The sequence below is a fragment of the Salarias fasciatus genome, chromosome 23, assembly GCF_902148845.1.
Source record: "Salarias fasciatus chromosome 23, fSalaFa1.1, whole genome shotgun sequence".
Taxonomy (NCBI): domain Eukaryota; kingdom Metazoa; phylum Chordata; class Actinopteri; order Blenniiformes; family Blenniidae; genus Salarias; species Salarias fasciatus.
This window is the reverse complement of record NC_043766.1, coordinates 16,510,816-16,535,777: the sequence shown is the minus strand read 5'-3', so window position 1 is coordinate 16,535,777 and position 24,962 is coordinate 16,510,816. Positions and strand designations below refer to the sequence as shown.

The 24,962-nt window shown below is 40.5% G+C and overlaps 2 protein-coding genes across 2 annotated transcripts in view; both read right to left on the bottom strand.

The window, feature by feature from the left end:
• The window catches only part of p3h2 (prolyl 3-hydroxylase 2), a 52,726-nt gene extending 40,659 nt beyond the window's left edge, over positions 1-12,067 (bottom strand). The window contains exon 1 of the mRNA XM_030083490.1: positions 11,442-12,067. Within this exon, the coding sequence (XP_029939350.1) occupies positions 11,442-11,858 (417 nt within the window). The 5' untranslated portion in view covers positions 11,859-12,067. The remainder of the gene's footprint in view (positions 1-11,441) is intronic.
• A 4,992-nt stretch (positions 12,068-17,059) lies between these two features.
• LOC115381876 (claudin-7) lies at positions 17,060-18,660 on the bottom strand. The gene is made up of 4 exons (XM_030083503.1): positions 18,431-18,660; positions 17,883-18,047; positions 17,354-17,432; positions 17,060-17,259 (listed from the first exon to the last, which is right to left on the bottom strand). Exons 1-4 carry the CDS (start codon positions 18,630-18,632, stop codon positions 17,094-17,096), a joined length of 612 nt encoding a protein of 203 aa, XP_029939363.1. The 5' UTR covers positions 18,633-18,660; the 3' UTR covers positions 17,060-17,093.
• Between the last annotated feature and the right edge of the window lie 6,302 nt (positions 18,661-24,962).

Below are 24,962 nucleotides of genomic sequence, written 5' to 3'. Positions count from 1 at the left end.
AAGCTCAGTGATAAAATATGCAAGAAGACTGTTGCGTTCCCTTTTATTGAGTGCATGTGTTGAGCCGGGTAATACATCTTCACAAGTTGTTTGTTCTCAAAATCAGCACTGGAGCCAGAACGTTTACATTCTTCCAGGGGGCTCTCCCACCAGGTGACACCACACAGCTTTGCATGTCGTATATATCCAAATAATACACATTAATGATTCATTACTAAATTACCAAACTGAGCAGAATGTTAACAAAGGCCCGAAGCAGCTTTACAACAAACTAGAACTTAGAAATCAAACGTCACTGTGCAGTTTTGGTGGAGTTTAACCAGGTCTTATATAATTCAGAAAGAGTCATTTTGAGTGAATCCTAAAGCATGGCCACAGACAATGTGGATGGGTGGACTGTTCAGCAAAAACTGTAAACACACATGTAAGTATTATTAACCAAATGTTATCGAAGCAGGATTAGTCTCAGCATTCAGCTCTACTCATCTCTACTCTATTCTACTCACCTTTGGGAGCCAGGCCTGTATTTGAGTGTTTCCACTGCAAAAATAAGATCACTCTGATGCTATGGTGCAATTTTCAGCGTGACTAGACCCAAACTTTAACAAAGCAGCATCCAGGGCACAAACCAGCATCGAGGAACAGTGGGGGACATCGACATGCTGATATTTCTGAGTTTTTTTCAGAGAGCTCAACTGAATTCACTCGTGTCGAGTGGAACCTTCCAGCTCTGTCTGAATCCAGACGTCGGCAATCAGCATGAGGAAGAAAACAAAGAAGATAACTGCAACAAAAGCCTAGCTTTTTGAAAAGGCCAGGAAGTGGATTGTATGCTGCTGTTTACTCGTGTGTGGCTACTGTTGATGCAGTGAGGGTGTGACAAGTCTTTCAACCAACCACTGTGTCTGCAATGTGTCTGTGTAACCTTTTTAGACCAAGTTTTTTGTTTTTTTTTTTTTTTTTGGGGGGGGGGGAACTCCAAGGGAACAGGTAAGAAAAAACGTAGCACAAGGTACAAGGCACCGGGTACTTTCTCTCAGTGGAAACACACAAAACTGCGAGTACAGCAGAGCCAATACTGTCAGTGGAAACACAGTATTAGTTGCCCCAAGGTGTGAATGCCAGTGTGTGTGGTTGTCTGTTTCTGTGTTTGCCCTGTGACGGGTAGACGGCCCATCCAGGGTGTGTCCTGCAGGCTGAGCCGGGATGGCTCCTTTCTTTGACCTTTCTTTGGTTCACTTTTACACCCGGCAATAAAGGGAGGCAAAATAAAGCAAACCAGATGATGAGGAAATACGATTTGATAGTTCAAACATACGGTCATAATGACATAAATAAAGAGTTGAATTAAGTGAATTAAAGAAATTAGTATTGATAATGACAAGTTACGGTATTACTGTACCAACCTTTCTGCCATACCTGCCAACACTCCTGATTTATGCGGGACTCTCCTGATTTTTAACCCATTCTCCTGCTTTGCTTCCGATTTGTGATTTATCCTGTTATTCCCTGACTTTAAAGTGAAATGGTAAATTGATACTCTTATACAGCACTTATTTTACACTGCTTGAGCAGAGCCCAAAGTGCTTCACACTACTGTCGATCACATTCACTCGTTCACACACCAGCAGAGGCGTCTGCCACGAAAGCGCCCAATGCATCCACAGGGAGCAACTTGGGGTTTAGTGTCTTGCCCAAGGACACTTTGGGAATCAAGCCAACAACCTTCCGATTGTGAGTCGACCACTCAGCCAACTGTTTCGTGTGTTATAATACCTGACAACCTTCACCTGCAACCAGGATGGTGTTTGGTAATCCGCATGCTTCAAATCGGCAAAACTAATACAAAAGTTATTCTGAATTCAGTGACCGGGAGCTGTGAATACCCGACCCTGGACCCCAGGACGCGGGTAAATTTAGCAATATTGAAATTATTTTCATTCAGTAGCACCAAGCAAATGCTAATTATGTTCAGCAGCGCCTGAAAATGTGGCAAACAAATCTGTTTTAAAAGGTTAATAAAAAAAGGTCATTATTGTAGCAATGCCTTGGTTTTGTTACTTCCAGTGTGAACAAAGTCAACAAAGTGAAAATAAAAGCTACTTTTTGGTTAAGACTTTGACTGATTGCAGAAACAGTGTGAAAAGTCTAGTTCCATTCACCTGATAACACTGTTTTCAGCAGTGTTACTCAAGCCAAAGGTCTGTCAAAGGTTGCCGGCTCTGAGCTACTCCTCACATCTCAGTTTTACTTGATTAATCAGCTCAGCTAATCTTTGAAACAGGAGAGGAGCCAGCTGGAGGGGACGTCAAACTGACTTACCTTAACGATTCACAGATGATGCACTCCCACTGCTCAGATGAGGCCTTTAATCTAAAGAAAAGGCTCTTTAAGGATATTTGGCTCAGGGTGCATATAAACGAAGATCCAACGCATTGCCCTGTTTAATCACCATCTCCTCAAGTCAGATACAAGTCGCCCATAAGAAGAGAGTTCAAACTTCTAACAGTCATCCTCTGGGATCAACTGTGGAAACAGATGCCTTGTTGTTGTCTGGGTTCAATTTAGGTGGCATGAGTAATAGTGTAAACAGCAATCAAGAGCTAATTTGGGGGATGTGAAGCTGCTCTGTGGCATAAGGACCTTTACACTTACAACATTTGAATAAATGAAACAAGGTTTACTCCAAACATTGAGGATCATGTGCTGACAGTTATGGCCTCACTGCCTCATTACCGGAATCACTGAGAAGGACTACAATGGACTGGCAATGACATGCAGAGCTATGAGCGGAGGGACAAAATTAGTTTTACTTTAACTTTCTCCTTTTCCAGTCACCTCACTTTGATAAAGCAGACAGGCCTACTGGGGATTTCTTGCGCCTGATGCTTATTTGCTGCAATTCGGAGATCTGAACCAGATGTAGCGACACAGTGAGGTCAGGTGTCAGCATGGGGTCAGGTCAACATAAGATCACAAAAATACTTTCTTCTGTCATCTAAGTGAGTGTAACACTGCCTACAACCTAGAGAAGAGAAGATGTCGATGTCCACAGTGAGCTGGTCTCTGTGCAGAAATAATACTTAGAAATCCTGGCGTTGTGCACCGCCATGATGTCTCATCCTCTGGCAGTCATAAGCCAAATGGAAGAGAAAAGGAGGGTCTGCAAATTGGAAATGGACAAACTTTTCTCTGCCAGCTGTTAAACGTGGTAATGTGTGGTATAAGGTTGATTTAGAGAACTGTAATGCTATCTTTTAAAAGTGCAAAATTTACGACGATAAAAAGAAACATTGCATGGATACACACAAAACCTGACCTGTAATGCCTTTTGATGAAAAGTATATCTGACATCCTCTCGACTATCGTCTTCTCTTCTGAAACCAGCATTCCAACAGGGTTTGTAACGACACATGCTAGCAGTGCCACATGAGCTCCCATTCACTACAAAGTCCCCATGTGAGCCGTCGGCCAGCAGGCTGACGACAGCGGAGTGGGGCTGGATAAACAATCAACACTTCTAATTGAATTTTACAGGAAACAGCTGTGGGGTCAAAAAGGCAAACAAGCTGCTCACAGAATATGAATGATTCTGGCCTCTGATGAATACTTGCTGATATTTACTTTTTTAACTCTGCGGTTGAAACCTCAATAAATCCTTTTTTTTCCTCTTTTTTTTTTTTTTTTTGACTATTCATTGAACAGTGGGATACTACAAGTATGGGCTGAAACAACAAGTGGCCTTTGACACCAGTTAATGTGCACCAGAGTGAGCATTTGGCGCATACCAAATTGCAAATGAGCCACAGTAGTTTGATGTTACCTCCTTCGGAATGACTTTCCTCCACGTTTGGCCAAAGTCGTTTGTGCTCTCCTTCGCCATCTCAGACCGTAGTGGAAATGTTCAGGAAGTGATCCACAGTGCATTGAAGATCACACGGACTCATACGGTTTTGTAGCAGAAAAAACAAATAAGCACAGCTGCATTCACAGGTTTCCTGATCAAAGCAGCATATGTGTGTAAGAATATTGTCCGTTATGTCTTCGGTATGACTGGACAAAGTCCATCTGCTGACATCCATCCATCTTTATTCTCTTTAATTAAGTTAGGGGTGTGTGGGGGTGGAGCCTGCTCCCACAAACACCAAGTGAAAAGAAAGGGCCCAGTACATCACAGGGGTAACACAAAGAGGGGCAACGAATTATGTCTTCAGGACATTTTAGTCACCAAGTAACCTAATTAGTCTAAAAAAGGAGTATGCAGATCAAGAAAACTCAGAAGCAAAGCCTCAAGCCTGGAAAGCAAACTCCAGATCCTCTTGCTTTGATGAGGGGTGTGCCAACCACAGCTGAACTACACATGATCCTAAATGTAACCTTATGTAAATTACCAATAAGCCATAGAGGTGAGTCTATAACGGGAACAGAATTAATACACAAGTCACAGGATCCTAAACAACAGCACAGCTGTTCGGTTTCATTCTTTCACTCCTCTTACTGAACTGCAGCCAGACTGCTGTTGCACAAGGACTCAGACTCAAGCTGATTTGATTAATGTCAACACAGCTTGGTTGAGAGGGCGGAGACCATTGCTGTTTGGCTTTTCTCCCACATAGAACCATAATATCAGAGCAATATCGGTTACCTTCTGCTGTGTGGAAACACATACAGCCACATCGCACCGGAGTAAGAGTGTGCTACACCAAGTGGAAAAATGGGATAACAGACATGTGACCTTGCTGTGCTCTGAGGCCTGCAGGCCCCCCGCTACTGGGACCTCAGCACACCAAATACCACAAAACTCCCGTAATAAACGTCTTTAATGAAACTTTATCCAACACACCAAAGTGGCCTCCGTTCCAGTAAATGGCTGAACAGTACAGGCAAAATATCTGATAAACTGTGTGAAGGTGTGAACAAACTAACCATCGAAGGACAAAATGAATGAACACACTTCTACAGTTCTTTTGTACTTCATTCTCTACCTAATATTCCAGTAAGTTTCTGCAAGTGATTTTAAATCCTTTACTCTGATGTTGTTGTTGCCATTTCTCCTCTAAAGTCTGTAACAACACTTTTTTTTTTTTTTTAAATGTTCTCCTGTCTACAGAAGAAACTTGAGATGTCAGCACAATTCATGGCTCTGGTTTGTGCAGGGTAAGTTGTGAGATGGATACAGGATATCTGAGGAACATTTCAGTCTTTCTGTGGACAGAAAATCTGGCTAATATCTGTGCCAGCAGTTCTGTCAAAGCCAAACTCCTGCTTAGTTTGAGGATTCTACTCACTACAGATCCCCAAGTGTCCACTGGCCTTACAGTCACATGTACTTTGGAAAAAAACACAGTCACTCAGTTGAAGCTGACCCATTCCATCTGTCCCACGTGAACAGCTGTTTTTGGCATTTGAATGCCTGAATAAGACGAGTGCCGTGATTCATGCAGGTTTTGCCTCATCAGCATCATTCATGGCTTAGTAATAACTTCCTTCTTTGTTGCTCGCTCTGCAAGGACAAAAGCAACCTGTCTGGAGATGTTCTGTTTGGCGCAGCACTTCATCAAAACCATCCAAAGTTGACTGAAGTATTTTCTGGGAAAGTCAACACAGTTCTCAGACACAGGAAAGGTTACCAGAAACACATTTCTGCTCACTTTCTGTGTACTTTGTGGGTGTTGACTGTCATTGAAATAGTGTTGTGGAAATTTTTCATTGCCACAGGTTTGCCATTAAACACAAGGAGGGTTTTGAGGGGTTTATTATTAGAGACGCTCAAAGTGAAAAGGTGTGTTTTGTTTATCCGTACGAGAGTAAAACAGAAAGTGTGGGCCACTAGTAGAGGTGTTTCCTAGTTAGAACAAGTTCAAAAGAATTCAGGGGCTGATCCTACAACATTCAAGGTTACATGTTCCAATGTAGGAAACTTTCATGTGATAAAAGCACAAACTTTCTTATAGAGTGCCTTTCCAATACAACAGGATGTTTCCTGTCTTCAAAGAAGACAAAATCAAAGTTAATTTCCATCTGTTAAAAGAAAAAAATAATAAAAAAAGATAGCTGGACAAATAGAGGGGGTTGCTCTGTTTGGGCCTCGCAGCACATAGTTAAAGTGACTAGTGACGCTGAACAGATGCTGGCAAACGCAGCTTTTTCCACTGATTTCTCCTCTCAGACGCCCAGGAGACTTTGGCCAGATAACCATTAAACAAACACACACACACACACACACACACACACACACACACACACACACACACACACACACACACACACACACACACACACAAAACATTCAGTGACGTGCACGCAAATATACTAACTACAAATTTTATATAAAGTTAACTATTGTTGATGACAACAATTAAAATGCTGAAGAAAGTAGCAAACAAAAATTAACTCTCTCACACGTCCAGACACACATAGACTGAAATGCTCAGCTGTTTGGATGTTGGCCGAGCATATCAGTCCAAATCCTCCTTTTTGTGATGAGGAATATTGTCACTGTCTACAAATAAAAAAAAACCTGCTGTAGTCACATTGTGATCACGATAATAAATAAGGCTCATAATTAAAAGAGAGTGTTTGATTGTGGAATTGATGATGCCAAGGCTGCAGTCAGCTCCTATTTCTGGCTGCCTTCTGCTGTACTGGTTATCATCAAAGACTCTTTAGCAGAGGCCAGTGCTCAACGTGGCCACCGCTGTGCCAATACTTTCCTTCTCAACCTGCTGCCGTCTCCTCCTGGCTCCTCAGCCACCGGCATGTTTTCAGTGGTGATCCGTAACCAGCCTGATGCACCCTCCTCCCCTGCTGCCGTTTAATTGTTAATCAGGGCGAGAACAATATAGGTGCCACAGCATGCCCCCACATTCCTGTGATGTGTTATCCGCTCAAATCCAGTCATGCAGAAGACCTCTGGCACAGCCAAGTGCCACAATGTCTGATCATCTGGGCAAAGCACAGCATCGCTCAGGGTTAAGCCGATCTGGAGAGGATGCTAATATCACTGTAGCTGCAGGAACTTTTTTTTTTTTTTTTTACAGGTTTAATGGAAGTAAGGCTTTCGTCACTGATGTATCTGATCTTGTAAGCACTGTTGTGTATAAACAGGAGTTCTGTTTTTGTATAGATTCCATGAACAGAAAGCTAATAAGAAGCTAGCAGTAGACTCATACATAGATGGGCAATCTGGATAGTGATTATGACCTTTTCATCTTTTTTTTTTTTTTTTAACTCATACTAGTCTTGGAAGCACATGATGAAGTACCAAGTGACTTAAGCAAAATGACAGCGTACACACTGGGATTGACTTTGATCTTATCTTACAAGATTGAAACTAATTAACACAAACTGAAATGGCCACGTATCCTGCACATTTTATTTGTTTTGTCATGATCTGTAACTTTACAAATTAATGGTCTTTATAACATTTTCCCCAAACTAAACTGTTTGAGATTCTATCTAATGAAGGTCTTTCTTTAAAAAAATATTTCAATGAAAAACACGAAAACATGCTTGTAGTTTGACACTTGCCTCATAAGACAAGCTTTTATAGGAACAGATGAATCTTTAAACAAATCTGTGTTGACTGTTCAAGCACAACCCACAAAGTGAAAGAGGTCTGAAGACTGAGCTTTTCCCTCAAAGTGTTTAAAATTAACACAATACAGGACAATATTTTTTTTATCTCCTAAAAAGCGGCATGATGATTCACACAGCATCAGTCTGAGCAATGTCCTGCATCACAAACTTCCATTTTTGCTTCTTTCAACGACTCCAAAAGCTGTGCTCAAACTTCCTCTATTTGAACACACCGCCCCCACCTTCAGTTTATTGGCAGCAGATGACATTAACATCACAGGACACAAACACTCACTGCTTTATGTTTTGGTGATGAGAAAATTTGTTCCTTTCCCGACAAAATATTCTATATGTCCAAATGCACTCAGGAGGAGATCAAGCCACTGATAAAAACCTAAAACTGTAAACACTGCAGCCTCAGCTGTCGTGTTTGACTAATTCTGTCTGTTTCTTTTAACTCAGCAAACCACATGCACATCTGAGAATAGGAGGACCTCATTTCAGCCACAAGCTTCCTGCTGTTTTGTAATCAAATCAGAGGAGAAGGAATTACAAATGAGTCGGTCTGTGAAAGCACAAATTCCCAGGAAGCCTTCAAACATTAGCAGGCTTCAGAGTGTCCTGACCTCCTGTGACCCCTTCCCATCATGCTGGGAGATACAGAGGAGTTCTCAAAACAAAATGAAGATGTTGTGGTTATTGAGCTATGTGTCACAATTTCCAAGACAAGTTAACTCGCGAGAAAGCTGTTCACTTTTTTTGTCTGAGATGAATACAAGCACAAAGTGTCCCTGACAAACACAATTTCTCAAATTTGATGAATGAAGCTCCCAACCCTGCTCTGAATCAGCTGAACGCTTAAACTCTGTGAGATTATTTTGTGTGTGAGAGAGACGAAGGAGGGAGCATACGAGGATGCTTAACATAGACCAACAAGAGTTTTTCCTTCAAAGTTCATTTATAGGAACTTACAATCCATCGTAATGTTAAAGAACACTATATTATTTCTTTTGATCTAAAACATTATTTTTAATATTGTAATAATATTTTTAATTAACACACACACACACACACACACACACACACACACACACACACACACACACACACACAAAACCTAGTCATTTCAACCTCCTTCTTCTGCCAGAAGAACATGCAAACTCTGCACAAATGACCTCCAAGCTCTATTCATCTGAATACTGCTCTTGATGAAATCAAGTCATCCAGAACTTATCTAAAAATACTGAAAATAACAAACACATTAAACTTCTTTCACTTTCTTTATTTAACTAAGAGCTGTTGTTTGACCTGTCGTGTTAAGTATAAAGCTGCAGGAGAGCCAATCTCTCCCCAGAGGCCAGTTCAGGGCCTTTGATGGTTCTGGTTGGGCGAAAGTAATGAGAGCTGCCGCCACTGGCAGAGAGCACTGCAGACTTTAAAGTCCTCCACCCCCACCCCTCCATCCCGACCGGCTAAAAGAGTCGCCCTTTAATACCTGCAAAAGGTGGCGTGGCTCTCCTTTTTTTAGAAAAGCAAACAGACCACAACAGGAAAATAAAATATTTGCCATACTAAATGATGGGCGAGCTGGGGACATACACAGCTGCCTGAGTGAGGAGAACAGTTGGTGACTGTGGGGCCTCTTCCAAAAGGTCCAATGGCAGCATTATACCAGAGGCTGTCAGGAGGAGGGTGTGTGACACAGGAATGTTAAATACTGCAGGAATGCTATTTATTTTCATAAATACCACCAAGTGCCTTGATGCCAACACACGTGTGAGGGTGAATGTACACATGAACACATTCAAAAATAAAACGATAGCATGCATATGTACACATTAATAGGTCTGATGTGGTCACATCTGCTCACTTTTAGCCGCTTGCCTGTGGTCAGATCAAGATCAGAGCACTGTGAGCTGATGTGTTCCCGACTCATGAAGACGTCAGCAAACCAGGAGACACGGACCAAAACAGAGGAGGAGGAGGATAAAGGATCTGCTCAATTATTCAGGGAGGCTTCCATTCCTTCCTCACACAGTGTGCCACTCTTTTGTCCAAACAGATGTTACAAATATCATAATTCTGCACACAGAAGTTGAGTAATATTTTTACAGCTGGACAAACATCAGAGGATAAAGCCTCGTCTACGCACATGTCTAGACAGCAGAGTGGACTTTTATGAGGACACTGATTCAGCTCTCACTCCTGCTTTGCTGATTCAGAAATAAAAAAAAAAAAAAAAAAAGAGGGTGAAACAATTTGCCAACAGACAGCAACTGGACCGATGAACTTCCTGCCACTTATAGGCAGTGGAAGCTGTGTGTCATCGCTGGAGCATTTGAAGGCGTTTGCTGTCAGCGGCCAGGGAAGTCTAGTCTCAGCTACACGGGAAAAGATGGTTGCCAGCTTCCCAGTTTAACTCCAACTCGGTTAAAATGTCAAGGCCTTACTCACTATTAGGAAAAAATGGATTAAGATTCACCAACGTTTTTTTCCCTTCGATTTTTCTTTTATATGGTGTTTGAAGGATATTTTAATAACACAAAAAAAAAAAAAAAATCCCAACCCGGAAGTGGCCTGAAGCTGAAGGAACTGCTAAGAGAAAGAGAATCAATGAACAGGATCACATCTAAAACTTGGAATAATAATGTAATTGTTTTAAGCTGGACTTGATTTCCAGCTAGTTTGAGATAACACTATAAACATATTAACTGTTATTCAGTATTTTCTAAAACTATGCACAATAAAACTGTGACAAACTTTCCAAACTTTCTCACAATACCAGAGATGCATCAAACCGACTCACTCCCAGAGGACACCGGTCACCCACTGATTCACACACAGTAAATAAACCACTACACTTTGTTCCCAGCTCTCCCATTTTATCTTTTTCCTGGATTGTTCCCACGCCTTTCATCAAGTCCCAACCAAAGGATATACCTCATGGGAAATGCTGTTTCAGACATGTGCAAGACTGCTGAATGAATTACACCAGTCTGTCCCTGTAGGTGCTGTTTGATGGTTTCAATGACAGAAAAATGTCAATTTTTGACCTGAATGTACTATCAAGGGCACCTTGTCTGTTGCATTTTTAAGAAACATGTTTGCAGTGCTGTGGATTTCCTTTACAGCAGGAAAGAGGGTGAGGAAAAGCATAACCCGCAAATATTTATTCAAAAATAACACAGCATGCAGAGGAACCACAAAAATAAAACAAAAAGTGCAAACAAAGAACTGAAGCAAGTGCAGGGACATCTGTGGAGTGGGCCTGCTATGAGTTAGTTGCACAGCTTTGATCCACCTCCATGTAAATCCGATACCAACAACACACCACTGGACACCTCACATTGTACCACGCTGCTGCTGTGGCTGTCAACGGAAAATTACCTGTTTCCATAATACCATCTTAAATAGACTGAAATTTACAGACAGACAGACAAATAGACAGATAGACAGACTGATAGATGTACTGATTCTGCACAGTTGGAATAATAATAATAATAGCTGGTATGTTTATATATTTGCATCCCCTGTACACCTGAGCCAGTGTTCAGTTAGGATGTTTACAACTCAAGATGTGTCAACAACGTGGACAAGCTGCACTAACTTTTAGTCTGATTTTCTTATAGAAGTGTGGAGCAGTGGGGACATAGCCAGTTTTTTGTGTGTGCCATGCAGCAAGCGTGAAGCCTGGTGACCTCTCCTGATCTCTGCATCAGGTTGTTGGCCAGGCAGCTGCTACAGCTGATGGAGAATGCAGCAGGTAATGTTGAGCGAAGAGAGCAGTCAAGCCAACCTCCAACAACAATACTCCCCATTCACAGCCGCTTTGCTGTGATTCACGCGCAGATCTGCCCCCTTACCTTCTGATAAGCCAGCTGCAGGTAGTTGTACGGGATCCTCCTGTTGAAGTCCTGCACTACATCCTCGCTGACTTTGTGCACGGACTGTGCGCCGAGTTTCTCCTCGATGCACCGGTTCATGCACGCCGCTCTCCTGAGGACCACGTCGAAGAAACGCAGGTCTGAGAAGGTTTTCCCAAACGGATGCTGGTCCTGACACCTCAGCCGGCACCGGACTCTGGTGCGTCGGACCTCCCGGTGCGTGCTGAGCGCGCCCTCCATGAAGCGCACCACATTTCTGTAGTCGCCGTTGTAAAACGCCTGCACCGCGTTGTCATATAACAGGTCGTAGGGCTCCAGAAAAGCCGCCGAGGACGTCAACACAGCTGAGAGCAGGACTACAGACAAGATGAGAGCCGGGGGGAAGTTCCCATCCATCCTCTGCTTCGGTTCGGACGGTGCGGGGCGACGCGGCGGGGAGCGGACGGAGCGGCGGTCACAACAGGCGGCTCGAGCTCGTCTCACAGTCCATTTAAAAGCTCCACGGACACTCGGGACGGCACCAGGGCGGAAATAATGTTAGTGGATCAGGGACACACATTTTGTTTTGGCCCCCGTGAGCCTCTGGTGACTCCTCCCCTCTAAGAGATGAATGGCCAGAGTACAATCACAGCGCGTTTCCCCTCGCAGGCGGCTCGTGGGGAGTCTCAGGGCTCCTCCACGGAGAGCGCGCGAGAGAACACTGGATTTATGCGTCTTCACGAGACAGCCTGGAAACTCAGAAGTGACCTCCAAACAGGTTAAGGAGGAATTTCCAAGGTTTTTAAGATGTGAGAAAAGCTCAGAGGGGGAAGTGTAGGACCCCTGCGAAGTTGAAGCAAAAGGTCTACAAAAATGTATGACTTTTTTTTATTTATCAAAACTACTACTACAAAAACAAAAATCTATGCGAACCATAAATACACATATTTATGCAGTTTTCCCAATTACGAGAAGACTGACATGACATAAAAAATATGTACATATAGCTATAAATGTAGCTACATGGAATAAAATACAATTTTGTTTTCTCGTTAATGTCTTTAACCCTCTGAGTGCATAGTAGTAAACATGTTTTAACCTCTTTCTTGTCCTCTTTCGTCCGCTTTTCCAAAGTTCTGATGGTCAGACAGACATCTTTGTAGTGAGTCTGCAGTAGAAGAACATGCTTGCTTGCTTTGATGACGACAGTCTCCCTCTTGTGGTGACTTTAACCACATGCATTTTCACAAAATAAGTACAAAAAATTCAGGAAGCAAGCAAACAAAAATGAATTAACAGTGCCTATAGTTAAAATGTTGTGGAGTTTAGTCTTCCCTTGGTCCAAGAAACATATGTGATTATTGTTGACCCCACATTGCCTCTATTTGCGTGTCGTGTGATAGATTGGTGACTTGTCACCTTTAAAAACAAGACTTTGTTTAGATAACTTAAAACAGTGTAGATGAGTGAGCAAAAACACGTTTTATTTACTTTAAGAACAGCATTTGGTCTTCATTCTAGCCTTTACTATGTAGAAAAGCTTTTCTTCTTTCCATTTGACTCCAGCTGTCCCTTAATTGGTTACTTTTAAAGAAAAACACCTTTGCTTGTCCAGGTTTTCTCCGGGAGGCCAGGATCTCATTTTCACGAAAGACTCATTTTGCATTTGAAGACATAAAGAAAAAAAGACATTCACCGACACATTCAAATCACATCTGTGAGGAAAGCAGAATGAAACAAGTGAAAACAAGTCCAACAGAGGAAACAAAAAGGTCAACTCTGCACAGAGGAAGACCAAGAGGAGGAAGAGAAAGAAGAATAAGATAAAGGCCGTTGAGCCCAGTTTATGGCTGTACTGTCAGTGTGACATCTGAGAGGACAGATACGGTGGAAGCCATCCAATGGTCTCTGTGATAAATACACTATGTCTAGAGAGCCGCCTCGATCAGGTCTGAGATCTGAAATAGTTGGAACATTACACCAGACTTGTTTTCCAAAAGTCACTGCAAGCAGTTCTCACCAGTAGGGAGCAGTGAAAACCACAAAGTTTGCACAGACAGAAGCACTTTTTGTTCAACAGAAATAACACATACTTACACACCTTAATCCAAATGGAGTGGATAACATTTACCCATTAAAGGCCATTATATGATTTTATGCTACATGTGAGGATTATCAGAAGAATAGCAAGTCTAAGCACAAAAGCGTATTATTAAAAAACCAAATAAATCACAAAGGCCAGTCATGTGTGTACTCAGACATTTTTATGGGCTGAAAAACTAAAGAGAAATTGGAAAATAAATCAGATTCATGATAAAATATCTTTAACATTATATTGGCCAGGTTTGTTTGTTGTTATCCGTTTTGTTTTGTTTTTCCTTTCAATTTTTTTAACGCATTAAAATGAAATATTTCAGTATGTCTGGTTGTCTATTTCCCATTTATCATCGTTAGATGTGTTTAATGGCTAGATGCAACACATAAGTTATGATTTCACCCCGCTCTGCAGCATTCTGTATGGAAGCACATGGAAAAATCAGATACATTGTGTCTGTTCAGAGAAAGTTTACATTCAGCTCTACTGAAATGTCTGTGTCAGTGTCCAACTTCTTTACAGTGTCTCAATAAAGACTTGACTGGACTGAGTCTGTTTTCAAAGAAAAGCCTACAGAAGGAAAAGAAAATATTAACATTTACACATGAAGTGGCAATAAAAGAGATGTTCTTTGTGTTAAATGTGTATTTTACAAAATGATGACACTTCCTATGATAGGTCAGTGAGTTAGGACACTGTGAGAAACAAGTACAATAGATGATGATGGACTGAATGCCTTACATGGCAGACGCCTCCACTGGTGTGTGGATGTGTGTGTGAGCGGGTGAATGTCATAAGCAGTGTAAAGCGCTTTGGGCTCTGCTCCAGCAGTGTAGAAAGCGCTACATAAGTGTTGTCCGTTTCCTGTTCACCATTTAGATGGGTTTAAAATCATAGTGATGCTCTACAGTAATAAAGGCAATGGTGCTGAGCAAACTCAACAAACAAGCACCTTTGCATTGACCACAGTGGTATGTATGTATGTATGTACCGGTATGTATTCATTTATTTATTAATTCATTTTCAAAGTCAGTTCACCAACTTTAATGCCACTGACGATTGCAATTAAGTCATATATCACAATTCTCTAGTTATTTAAAACGTTAGAAACTTTAAATCCTTCATCAGTAATTAATAAGAGTTTATTACAGTAATGAAATACATCTTATAAAGTGAAAGACAATTGCTGCCATAAAATTGCATCACAGATATTGCTTATCCTTTAGAAAAATGCTTGGCAGTTTGTTGAACCAACAATAGAATTTATTATTGATTTCTCTGTAACACTCACTCACTCACTCTCTCACTCACTCACTCGCTCACTCACTCGCTCACTCATTTTCTTATGTCAATAAATCCCCCAAAAAGCGTCAGTTTTGTATGAAGAGGGAACAAAAAATATGCCATAAGTGGTTTTTTTTAGACTCATTTAATGTTTTTTTTTCTGGACTGTGGGGAAGGGTTGATCACAATCAGACTGCAGAATGTATGTCCTGTGACTGATAGCTGGCATCCGCTGGACTCAGTCAGGACACAGCACAGCTCCGCCTCTATGTTATGTTTCAGCTGAGATAGTCATGAGAATCCTGCAGCTTTGAAGATGGTACTGCTTCAACTGTTGTTGAGTAAAACGCAAGCAAAGCAAACGTCTGACAGTAACCCAATTAACACATACAAAATTTAAATGCAAGTTAATTTAACCGAATATGTCTGCATTGTGTCTGTTTCTATTGTTTTCCTTTAGTTTATCTTTTATAAACAAGACTGAAAAGAACGGAATTTCAATGATATGGCCCTCATTATGAGTCATTACTCTGAAGGAATCGCTTATCTTATTTAATGTACATTGAAGTAGATTATGCACTTCCTTTCCATTAAATACTCATCTATAAAAACAAAATTGTAGTAACAGCTGTTCTCACTGATGTTTGTGGTACAGTATTAAAAAATAAACAAATAACATTATTAAAAAAAATTAAGTCTACTGATCCAGATATTAAAAACAATAATGTAACTTGTCCCATTCTTATTGAAACATTATCACCAAATATTAACAACTCTGGCAAAATATGAATGTGTATTTATAAGTCAACAGTAGATTTTTTTCCAAAAAAGTTTACAAAAGAATGAAAAAAGAAAAGAACTTACAGAAAAATGTATTTTCCAAATCAAAAGTTGGAAAGACTAAGGTCTTTGCTCAAGTATGACTATTGTAAACTGCATTCAACTTGCAATCAATTTCAGGTGAAAGAATAAAATACACCTCTCATAAAGTAGTTACTTCAGGAGCACTGCAAAATGCAGGCATTACATTCAGCTCACATGCATGACATCTTTAAACATCCAGAGCACACATCTTGGACAAACAGTAAGATAAATGGTTCAGGTTATCAAACCAATATGAAGTGATTTTAGCTGAGAGAACTTCACCTCACACAGAGGCTGTCTCTGGTTGGAATATGGGTTTGGGGCTTATTTTTGTGTGGAGTTTGCATGTTCTCTCTGCTTCCTGATGTTCTATTTTCCTTCCATAAGCCAAACAACAACAAAAACAAACAAACATCAATTTGGAGCCGGACGGATGGATGGATGGATGGATGGATGGATTGATGGATGTATGGATGGATAATATTTACTTATTTATCGAATATTAAGAATTAAATTAGCAGCGAGGTGTCAGGAAACTTTGAAATGTTCAACCAAATTATGGTGAACACCAATAAATAATTGAACATTTTGAAATATATTTTCCCTGCTATATTTTCCTACATGGCTAGCAACTCTCAAAGCCTTTTTCACATATAAGTCATATTTACAGTGACATTTGGAGTAACCGTGCAACTCGATTTGCACAGTTACTCCAACAAGCAGCCACATAATAATCAGCAGAGTTGAAGTGCATCTCAGTTTGAAAACAGCAGAAGACCGTTACTGGAGAACTGCACGATAAAATGATTGTTCACTCAATGGAAAACTGAAAGAAATGACTGTTTACTAAAAACATCAGATTTGTCTACAAAGCAAAATGAAAAAAAAATCTTTATTTATCATTTGAAAATGTACATTAAACTATCATTTAAACTGTCACATAATACATAACATATACAGCAAGGAAATAACACATTATACTAACAGCAAGGTGAAACTGAGAATGTAAAAGGGATCTTTTTTTTTTAGGCAAGTACAGCAAAAACAAATCTTTTAAACCTTTATGTGCAATATGGAAAGTAAACAAATAGTTGGGAACGTTGACAAGTATCTTTCATGATTGATTTACAAATGGACTTCAAACAGGAGAAAAAAAAATTAATTATTGACAAGTAATTTAAATAGTACATTTTCACATCCTTAAAGGTGACAGCTTGAGATACTACTGCTGTGGTTGTGTGTGTGCACCTAAAAAAAAACCTCACATTCAGTCTTCTGAATCACACAGTGGGGCTGTGAGGGACTGATCCTGGTCAGATGGATAACCTTCTCACTGGGGGGGGGGGGGGGGGGGGGGGGGGGGGGGGGGGGGGGGTGTGCTGCCCTCTCCATGGTTCCTCCTGCCTCCACTAGACGTAGTTGGACTTGGGGTTGGAGTTGGGGAGGAGCTGGTTGGAGCTTATGGACTCGGATGATTTGGATCTGCAACATCTGCGGCAGCTCAGGAACGCTCCGCCCGCCATGGTAAGGAGTCCTCCAGCCCAGCTGACAAACACTGCCTTACCGAACTCATAGCTGCCGAGGAAAGCACAAACATCCACATTGAGATCTGCGTTTCCTGTGCATGTGTGGCTGTGTTTGTAGGAAAGGCGTCTCCTGACTGCTGCACCTCAGAAGTCGATGAGTTTGATGGAAGGTCTGGACGATCATTTTAACGTACCAGGAGGTGATGGTGATGGTCAATAAACCTAAACAAAGACAGCAAGAGAAACTGATCATCATGACAAACATTTTCTAAGCCCAGCTGTTCATGACAAATAAAAGTCAAGCGACTGAAAAAAGTGCTGATTCAGCAAATAAGTAAATCTATGCTATCAACAAAGTGTCAATTTACATTATCTCCACCATTTATTTAGTATCCATATCACTTGTGTGTTTGTATAGAATCATCTAGTTATTTAAGATAAAATCAGTTTAAAAGAAACACCCCAAAGATATATGTTTGAAGAATAAACAAAGATCATACTGTGTCTGGAATATACCTCATCAATGTAACTCAATAACACTGTTTAGCTATAATAATAACAATAATAATGCATGAACTGACTTCACAGGAAGTTTTCCACATAATATTCTTGTTGTTGTTGCCTGATGAAGCCGGTCAGAGGCCTGTTTGGATCTGCACTCACTGAACTCACCTGAAATCATGAACATGATTCCTCCAATCATGGCTGTAGTGGATTTGCTCTTGGCCATGCCATCCATGAAGCGCGTGCACTTCATTCCCACAGTGGAGACCATCAGTGCCAAAGCGGAGAGGAAGAGGCTGAGCAGTATTGCAGCCCTGGTAGCCTGGACCTCAGCTTCAGGATGAGAGGCACACACGTTACTACAAATGTACAAAAACCTTTGATACTTATGACTTATATCTTTTATTGCACCAGTGTCATTGGTGTTTCCTTTCTGGCAGGCTTTTTTTTTTTCATTTTGCAGCAATACAAAATGATAAACTTTGATATTAAAATGAAAACTTTGATTTATCAAATATGCACAAATATTAAACTTCAGCAATAAAAACTGCTGCATGTCAGTGTCAACAGAGGTCAGTGGACAGAGGCTATTGTTAAGACGCACTTCTGCCTAATTATAGTAACTTTAATGCCAGTGGAAGGTATCTCAAGAAGCGAGGTCTGGTCTGCAGAGGACACACAGATATGACGACTAAAGAAAACTAAACAAAACTTACTTGGCAGCTTCAGGAGAGACTCGTGAATTTCACAGGTCGTCCTCTCATTGCCGCTGCAGCTCATCCAGAGACCCTCGTAGATGCGGTGCCCCTTTCCCTGGTACTGCTTCTTCCACTCCACCATGAAGGTAGCGGCCACCGTGGCGGCGACTCCGGCCAGAGAGAGGAGGAACCCGAGGAGCTGCAGTCCGGAGCTGGCCATCCTGTCCGGATCAAAGCAGGGGCAGCACGAGCTCAGGGACTTTGAATTAAAAAAAAAAAAAAAAAAAAAAAAAAAGGTTCCTCCTCCCTAAAAACAGCAACCAGTGGCGATGGAGGCAGCAGGATGGGGGTCCCCGGTCTTTGATGTGCAGCAGGACTCTGCGTGCAGCTGCTATTTAAAGCGCACGAGGCGTGACGCAGGAGAAGACCCTGCTCCACCTGACCGAGGGCGGCGGCGGGACTTCTGCCCTGGAAGTCTTATCAGCTCAATTAATTGATGATGGCAACATGAACCGCTACTAAAAAAAAAAAAAAAAGCTGACCCACATTTAGAGGGGGATGTTTGGATGTTTCTGCTACAGCTTTAAACTGTGTTTGTCAACTGTTTTTCCGCCCTGTTTGTTGTTTTTGTCGCTACCAAGGAGAATTTTAAGAAAATGTCAACAAATAAAAGTGGAAATGCAACTTTAAAGTACTTTTTTCACGTAGAATACAAGGTCATATTATGGAAAATAGTTAAAATATAGCTTTGAAACAGGCACTTTGTCTAAAAAAGAAGAAGCATATGTTTTAATATCGATGCAAATCGTGGACGTAACTGTTGAATTTAACAGTAGCAAAGTAGATCATGGTGTAGTTCAAAGTGAAATAAGCCCACTTAAAAATAGTACCAATTCAACAATAATGCAAGAATATGTAATTAATTACCTCGTACTTTCAAAACTGCCAAGAGAATTCTAAAGGTTGCCAGATAATTTTACTGAATTACAAATCTGGATTTCCTGCATATTGTTGGCACAAATTGATTTTTAAGACCAACACATAGGTTGAAATGATAGTTTCTACAAAAGATACACAGATTTATGCTTAACTGAAGTCATGGTATATTAAAAAGTTATGCCTGATTTCAGAAATAATGGTTGTTTTAAACTTGAAAAAATGTAAACTTTTTTATCGACCTTACTTTTAGTTATTTAATCAGGAATGGATAAAAAATTACAAGCAAACAAATACAAAATAGTGTCTCTACCAGATCAGATTCTGATGAACACGATATGTGACAATGTGGTGAACAACGACAACAACAACAACAACAACAACAACAGTAATAATAATAATAATAATAATAATAATAATAATAATAATAATAATAATAACAGTATGTCTATATGTCTACAATTAAGATTTGCCAAATCTACCTGTAAGTTATTTATATTTTCCGTACAAAACTGCAATCAATAAAAGAGTGATCACTGAATATTTACAAATAATATCAGGTTAAACCAATTCCAACTGGAAAAAAAGTCACTTGTGAATTGCTGTTAAACTGATGTGATAAAAGGTAAGTTTTGAGATATACATGTGTTTTCATCCCATGCAATACAGGTGATTTATCACTTATAATCATTAATTAATGTCTCTTATGTGTTTCAATGAGGGAATCATCATTTTGTTCCTCTTAGTGAAATATCTTAATCCTGACCAATAAGTACCTGTTTATCTGCCACACCATACCAGCAACAGCAAATGCCTGAAGATAAAGTAGTAAAACTGCAGCCAGAGGAGGCCTGTAACCCAGGCAGCTTAAGGTTAACATGCCCAATTGTCATTCTTCTCTTCTGTAATTCACAACTGCTAGCTCTGTTTACGTGGATACACTTTACTCAGACAATTACCAAATTATTTGACCAAATTTGGTGAAGGGGATGCCAGTATGTAAACACTTGCATTTGTCTGTCTGATTGGATCAGTCTCCACCTTTTCCTGAAATAAGCCTCCATCAAAACACTTTGCTGCAATTAAGCTCCCGCCTGAATTTTCCCGAAGTAGGTCATCTCGTTGCCCTCCATTAAAAGCACTTACTTTATTTGTGTATTCAGTTCTTGCCACCCTCATTGTTTAACATCTCTTATGAGGGTTATCCTGGTCAGACTTTATTTTCAGAGAATTCCTCTTGTATGTTTGCAGCATTCATGCATGCAGCACCAACTGGCTGATGAAATGCCGGGAAGTATGACATCCATCAAGTGTCCAAGCCAGCTAATGCACACTGAGGTGTTGTAGAATCACATGTGGAGGCCTGAGAAAAATGTTCAGTCTTTAACTCACAGTGAAAGAAATGTGACGAAATGCAGAATCAAAGAAAACATTCTTATTAATTTATGCATTTCTAAATTTGACAAATATGTAACTTAAGCTCACATTTACTTGCAATTACACAAACACACAAACCGAGCAACAACAGTGCCTTGTTGCCTAAATTTACCGGTAATTTAAAAGAATGAAATGGATCTCACAAACTGCCTCTCTTAAGCATTTGATCAGCACTGGCTTTGTATGATTCTTCATTATTTTTCTTTGGTATTATTCTCAATTCAAATAAATGTTCCTTAGTCCAAAGTATGCATGTTGTTTACTGCCATCTTCCCACTAGATGTAGCTACAGTCAAACAGTGAGGTGTCTCTTTGACGTCAATGAAATTGAGCAAGTTCAGGATCTGACACACACTCAAGCATGGCAGTCAAAATAAATGTCATCGTGGATTTACCACCTTAATCATAGCAAAGGTCTGAGTTAGACTTGTATCACAGTTTTCAATCTCTAATGATAAACCATATAGATCTTTGAGTCACTGAATGGCCGGTGTTGATTTTTAGCAACAAAACAAGGACGAATAAAAACAGGAAAACCTAATTATGCTTAAGTCCTTCCCTTATTGCAGCCAAAAAAGGAAAAGCTTAGCAGCTGGACAGGACACCAGCTCCCTTTTTTTGCCACACAGTTTTGTGATGTTGCTGATAAACAATAACCAATCTATAAGCACTGTGACACAAATCTAACTTTGACTTTATGTGGACTTTATCATCAATTCTACTTAAAATGTTGATGAATTGAGTAGTTTAACAGATCCTGCTTTACTTGCATCCTCCACATTCCTGATCAGTTGAGGGATTTAAAAACAGACACATTACATTTTAATGGCGTTAATATGACTCACATCATGAGTAACTGTGGCTGAAATCTGGACTTGGTGGTCTTTGTGTTGCATTCCCCCCACGATGTCGTCCCTCCTCACCTTTTTAAAGACATATTCTCCAGCATAGGTCAGTTTGTTATTACTCACAGCACTCTGTCCTCTGGCATTGTCCCAGTAAAAAAAAAACAAAAAAAAACATGAAGTAGTACAATCCATTCAGTAGGCCCATCTCCAACCTGCCTTTAATTTCTAAAATCTTGGAGAAGGTTGTTTACCTGCAGCTAACGAACCACCTGGACAATCATAACATCCCCAAACCTTTCCAATCTGGTTTTAAACCCCTGCACAGCACCAAGTCAGCTTTACTCAGGGTGTTGGAGCATAGGAAAAAGGTTCCGGTGACGATATGGTTCTTATTATTCTGGACCAAACTGCTGCATTTGGCACTGTGGCTCACAACATCTTAATATCTCAACCACAGCACTGGGTTGGCATCAGTGGGCATGCACTTCAATGGTTTAGGTCCTACTTGGCAGACAGAGTCATCAATGTTTCTCTAGTTGGCTCCAACTCCTCCTCCACTCCTCTTTCTTACGGAGTTCCGCAGGGCTCAGTCTTGGGGCTTCTGCCTTTTTCTATCTATTCACTCTCACTGTGGTCCATCCGGAGAACGCATGGCATCTCATTCCACCGATATGTGGACAACAGCCAGATTTATATCGCGCTAAGGAAGAAAGATGCCTTGCGCTGATGTCCTTTACACTGGCATCAGTAAGCACTCCCTCCAACGTCTCCAACTAATTCAAAAATGCTGCCAATTGCCTCATTACTGGGACAAAGAAATCTGAACACACCACCCCCTGTCCTGACCTCCTCACACTGGCTTCCAGTTCAATTCTGATTTCAAAATTCTGCTAAAGACTTTCAAATCACGGCGCAGCCTCGCTCCCCCTTACATTTCAGATCTTCTAAGCAGATATAATCCCTCTAGACCACTGAGGTCTGCAGACGGAGCTCTGCTGGTAACCCACAGAGCTCGCATGGTGACTAAGGGTGACCAAGCTTTTGCAATAATGGAACTCTCTGCCACTCAAGCCCTAAACTGTTTTTAAATCTCTGAATAATCTCACCCTGCATTACCTCTCTGAGCTGCTTGGTGCCTCAGGTCAGCTGATCAGCTGCTCCAGGAAGCTCAGAGGTTGCAGAGCTTTTTCTGTTGCTGCCTTTAAGTTGTGGGGTGAGGATTCACCAGGCAGGCCCCCCCACTGTCCATTTTTAAAAATGGTCTGAAAACACATTTTGTGATTTGGCTTTTAACCCAGCCTGAGGCTCTGCTCCTGTTTTTACTGTTTTATCAACAACTATGTTTCCATTACACTTTTTTGTAAATTAAGTGCAATTGCGATTTGCAGGCATTTTCTTTTTTCCCTGTGATGGCCTGGCCCCTGTCTGGAATTCACCCTCAGCCACTCATATTCAGCTGCGACCAGCTCTAGACCCCCACAACTCTTTTTTGGACAAAGCAATGATAAATATTGATGTTTATATGAGTAAAGAATTCACCAGTGTGTCACTTGGCAACAAATGTATTTAATTCAACTTAAATTTCCATTCAACTGACTTATCAAAATTTCATAAAGATGAATTAATAACTCTCATGATTATACATTTCCTTTTTAAAAAAGGATTAAATGTGATTAATGTTAAAGAACTGAGTTGAAAATAAAATCTCCAAACATGAACAGGAAATCAGCTCTGTCAGTGAAGGAAAATAGCAAATCCTTATCACACCAACAAAGACATCCCCGAGACTAACAAAACAAAAACAGAGACCATTAGCCCAGTTTTACAACATCCTTTGCTGCGCTGCTTTACTGGAAACACGTTATTTTATACATTCAGAGTTACAGGGACAGATTTCATACTGCTATATATAAATTAGAGACTGAATGTCATCAATAATAGGCCTTATTCCTCCAAAAATGTTGTTTCAGTAAAAAAAAAAAATCTATCAAATAAAAATGCCTTCACTTTTTTGTGCGTAATGAGGGACTAAAAAGGTTTAATATATATATAGGTCTAATATGCCTCTGATAATAACTGCTGTCAAATCCATGATAACAGTTTTACCAACGTCACCTTTATTTTGTGCATGTGTATGTACATTTCAGTGAAGCGTTTAACTCAGTATTTCATCAAAGTCATTTTTACACAGTTGTTGCTACTTTTACTGAAGTAAAAACTGGGAATAATTCATGCTACCTTAGCCAGGTCTCCATTGCAAAAGATAGCTTAATCTAAATTCGACTTAATAAATAATTTATGTTAATAAATCTTAAATCTTGAAACATCACAGGTAACAGATGAAAATATGTCTACTTTCAGTAACACGTTTTTAAGTGCTTGACTTGAATCAAATGCTCCTTTTTTGTTTTAAGTTTATTTTTGGAAATTGTCTGTGACTTTATTAGCTGTGCCAGCTTTGTTTCATTTGTGTGATTCTCCATTGTTTACACATGGCTGATCAAACCAGTTTTCATTATGAGTTATGTCTTCTGTCACCACAGTACGCGCTGTGAGCTGAGATGTGAGCTAAGGATCGGCACATTCAAACTCACTCACACCGGCAGAACCAGATTCTCTGATCTCTCCAACATCGTTGACCCTCTATGAAGTAGAACATGACTTTCTACAACTTTTTCTCAAATGTGCAAAATCTGTGAACCGGACAGCCTGAAAAAACTCAACAGTTTGGATCATGTTCAGCAGAGATAAGAAGGAAAAAGCACAGTGGATACAGAATCTCCTTTAAAATGCCCCCTGCTGAAATGTAACTGGATTACAGTGCATGGCCAAACCTCCCCGGCACCATTAATATGGATCAATTTAGGGGATAGATAAATTTTTATGTGCCAATCATACAAATACTTTATCCATTCAATCCATTCCTCTTAATCAACATGGTTTGGGCTGTGGGAGGAAAAACCTGAGTATTCACAGAAAACCCAAACACACAAAGAAAGAACATGCAGACTCCACACTGGCAGGCCTGTGAGACCAGGTCCTGTGTTTATACGGGATGGCTTGATGTGTGAATGCCAGCTGCTCATAATGTTAATATTTCACAGATTTAATAATGGTTCTTCATTGTAGTGCCTGATTTCTGAGGATTTCAGTAATTAGCGGCCTCTGCATGGCGGTCACGTGGCTTCCTGCAAGCGCTGCCTCATGCTCATCAGTCTCACAAAGGAAGGAAACATTGGGGAGGAGCTACAGTGTAAGCTCACTTCTGGGAAAGGTGGAGCACGACTAGAGGAATAATACCCAAATATTTTTTTAGTGAAGTCACTGAT

What these genes read in the sequence shown, in the direction of transcription:
- LOC115381876 (XM_030083503.1), bottom strand. Translation starts at nt 18,632, where the DNA reads ATGGCCAGCTCCGGACTGCAGCTCCTCGGGTTCCTCCTCTCTCTGGCC. An exon ending in GTCTCTCCTGAAGCTGCCAA is followed by an intron (nt 18,048 to 18,430) that starts GTAAGTTTTGTT and finishes CTCATCCTGAAG; the next exon opens with CTGAGGTCCAGGCTACCAGG. An exon ending in CAAACTCATCGACTTCTGAG is followed by an intron (nt 17,260 to 17,353) that starts GTGCAGCAGTCA and finishes TTTCCTCGGCAG; the next exon opens with CTATGAGTTCGGTAAGGCAG.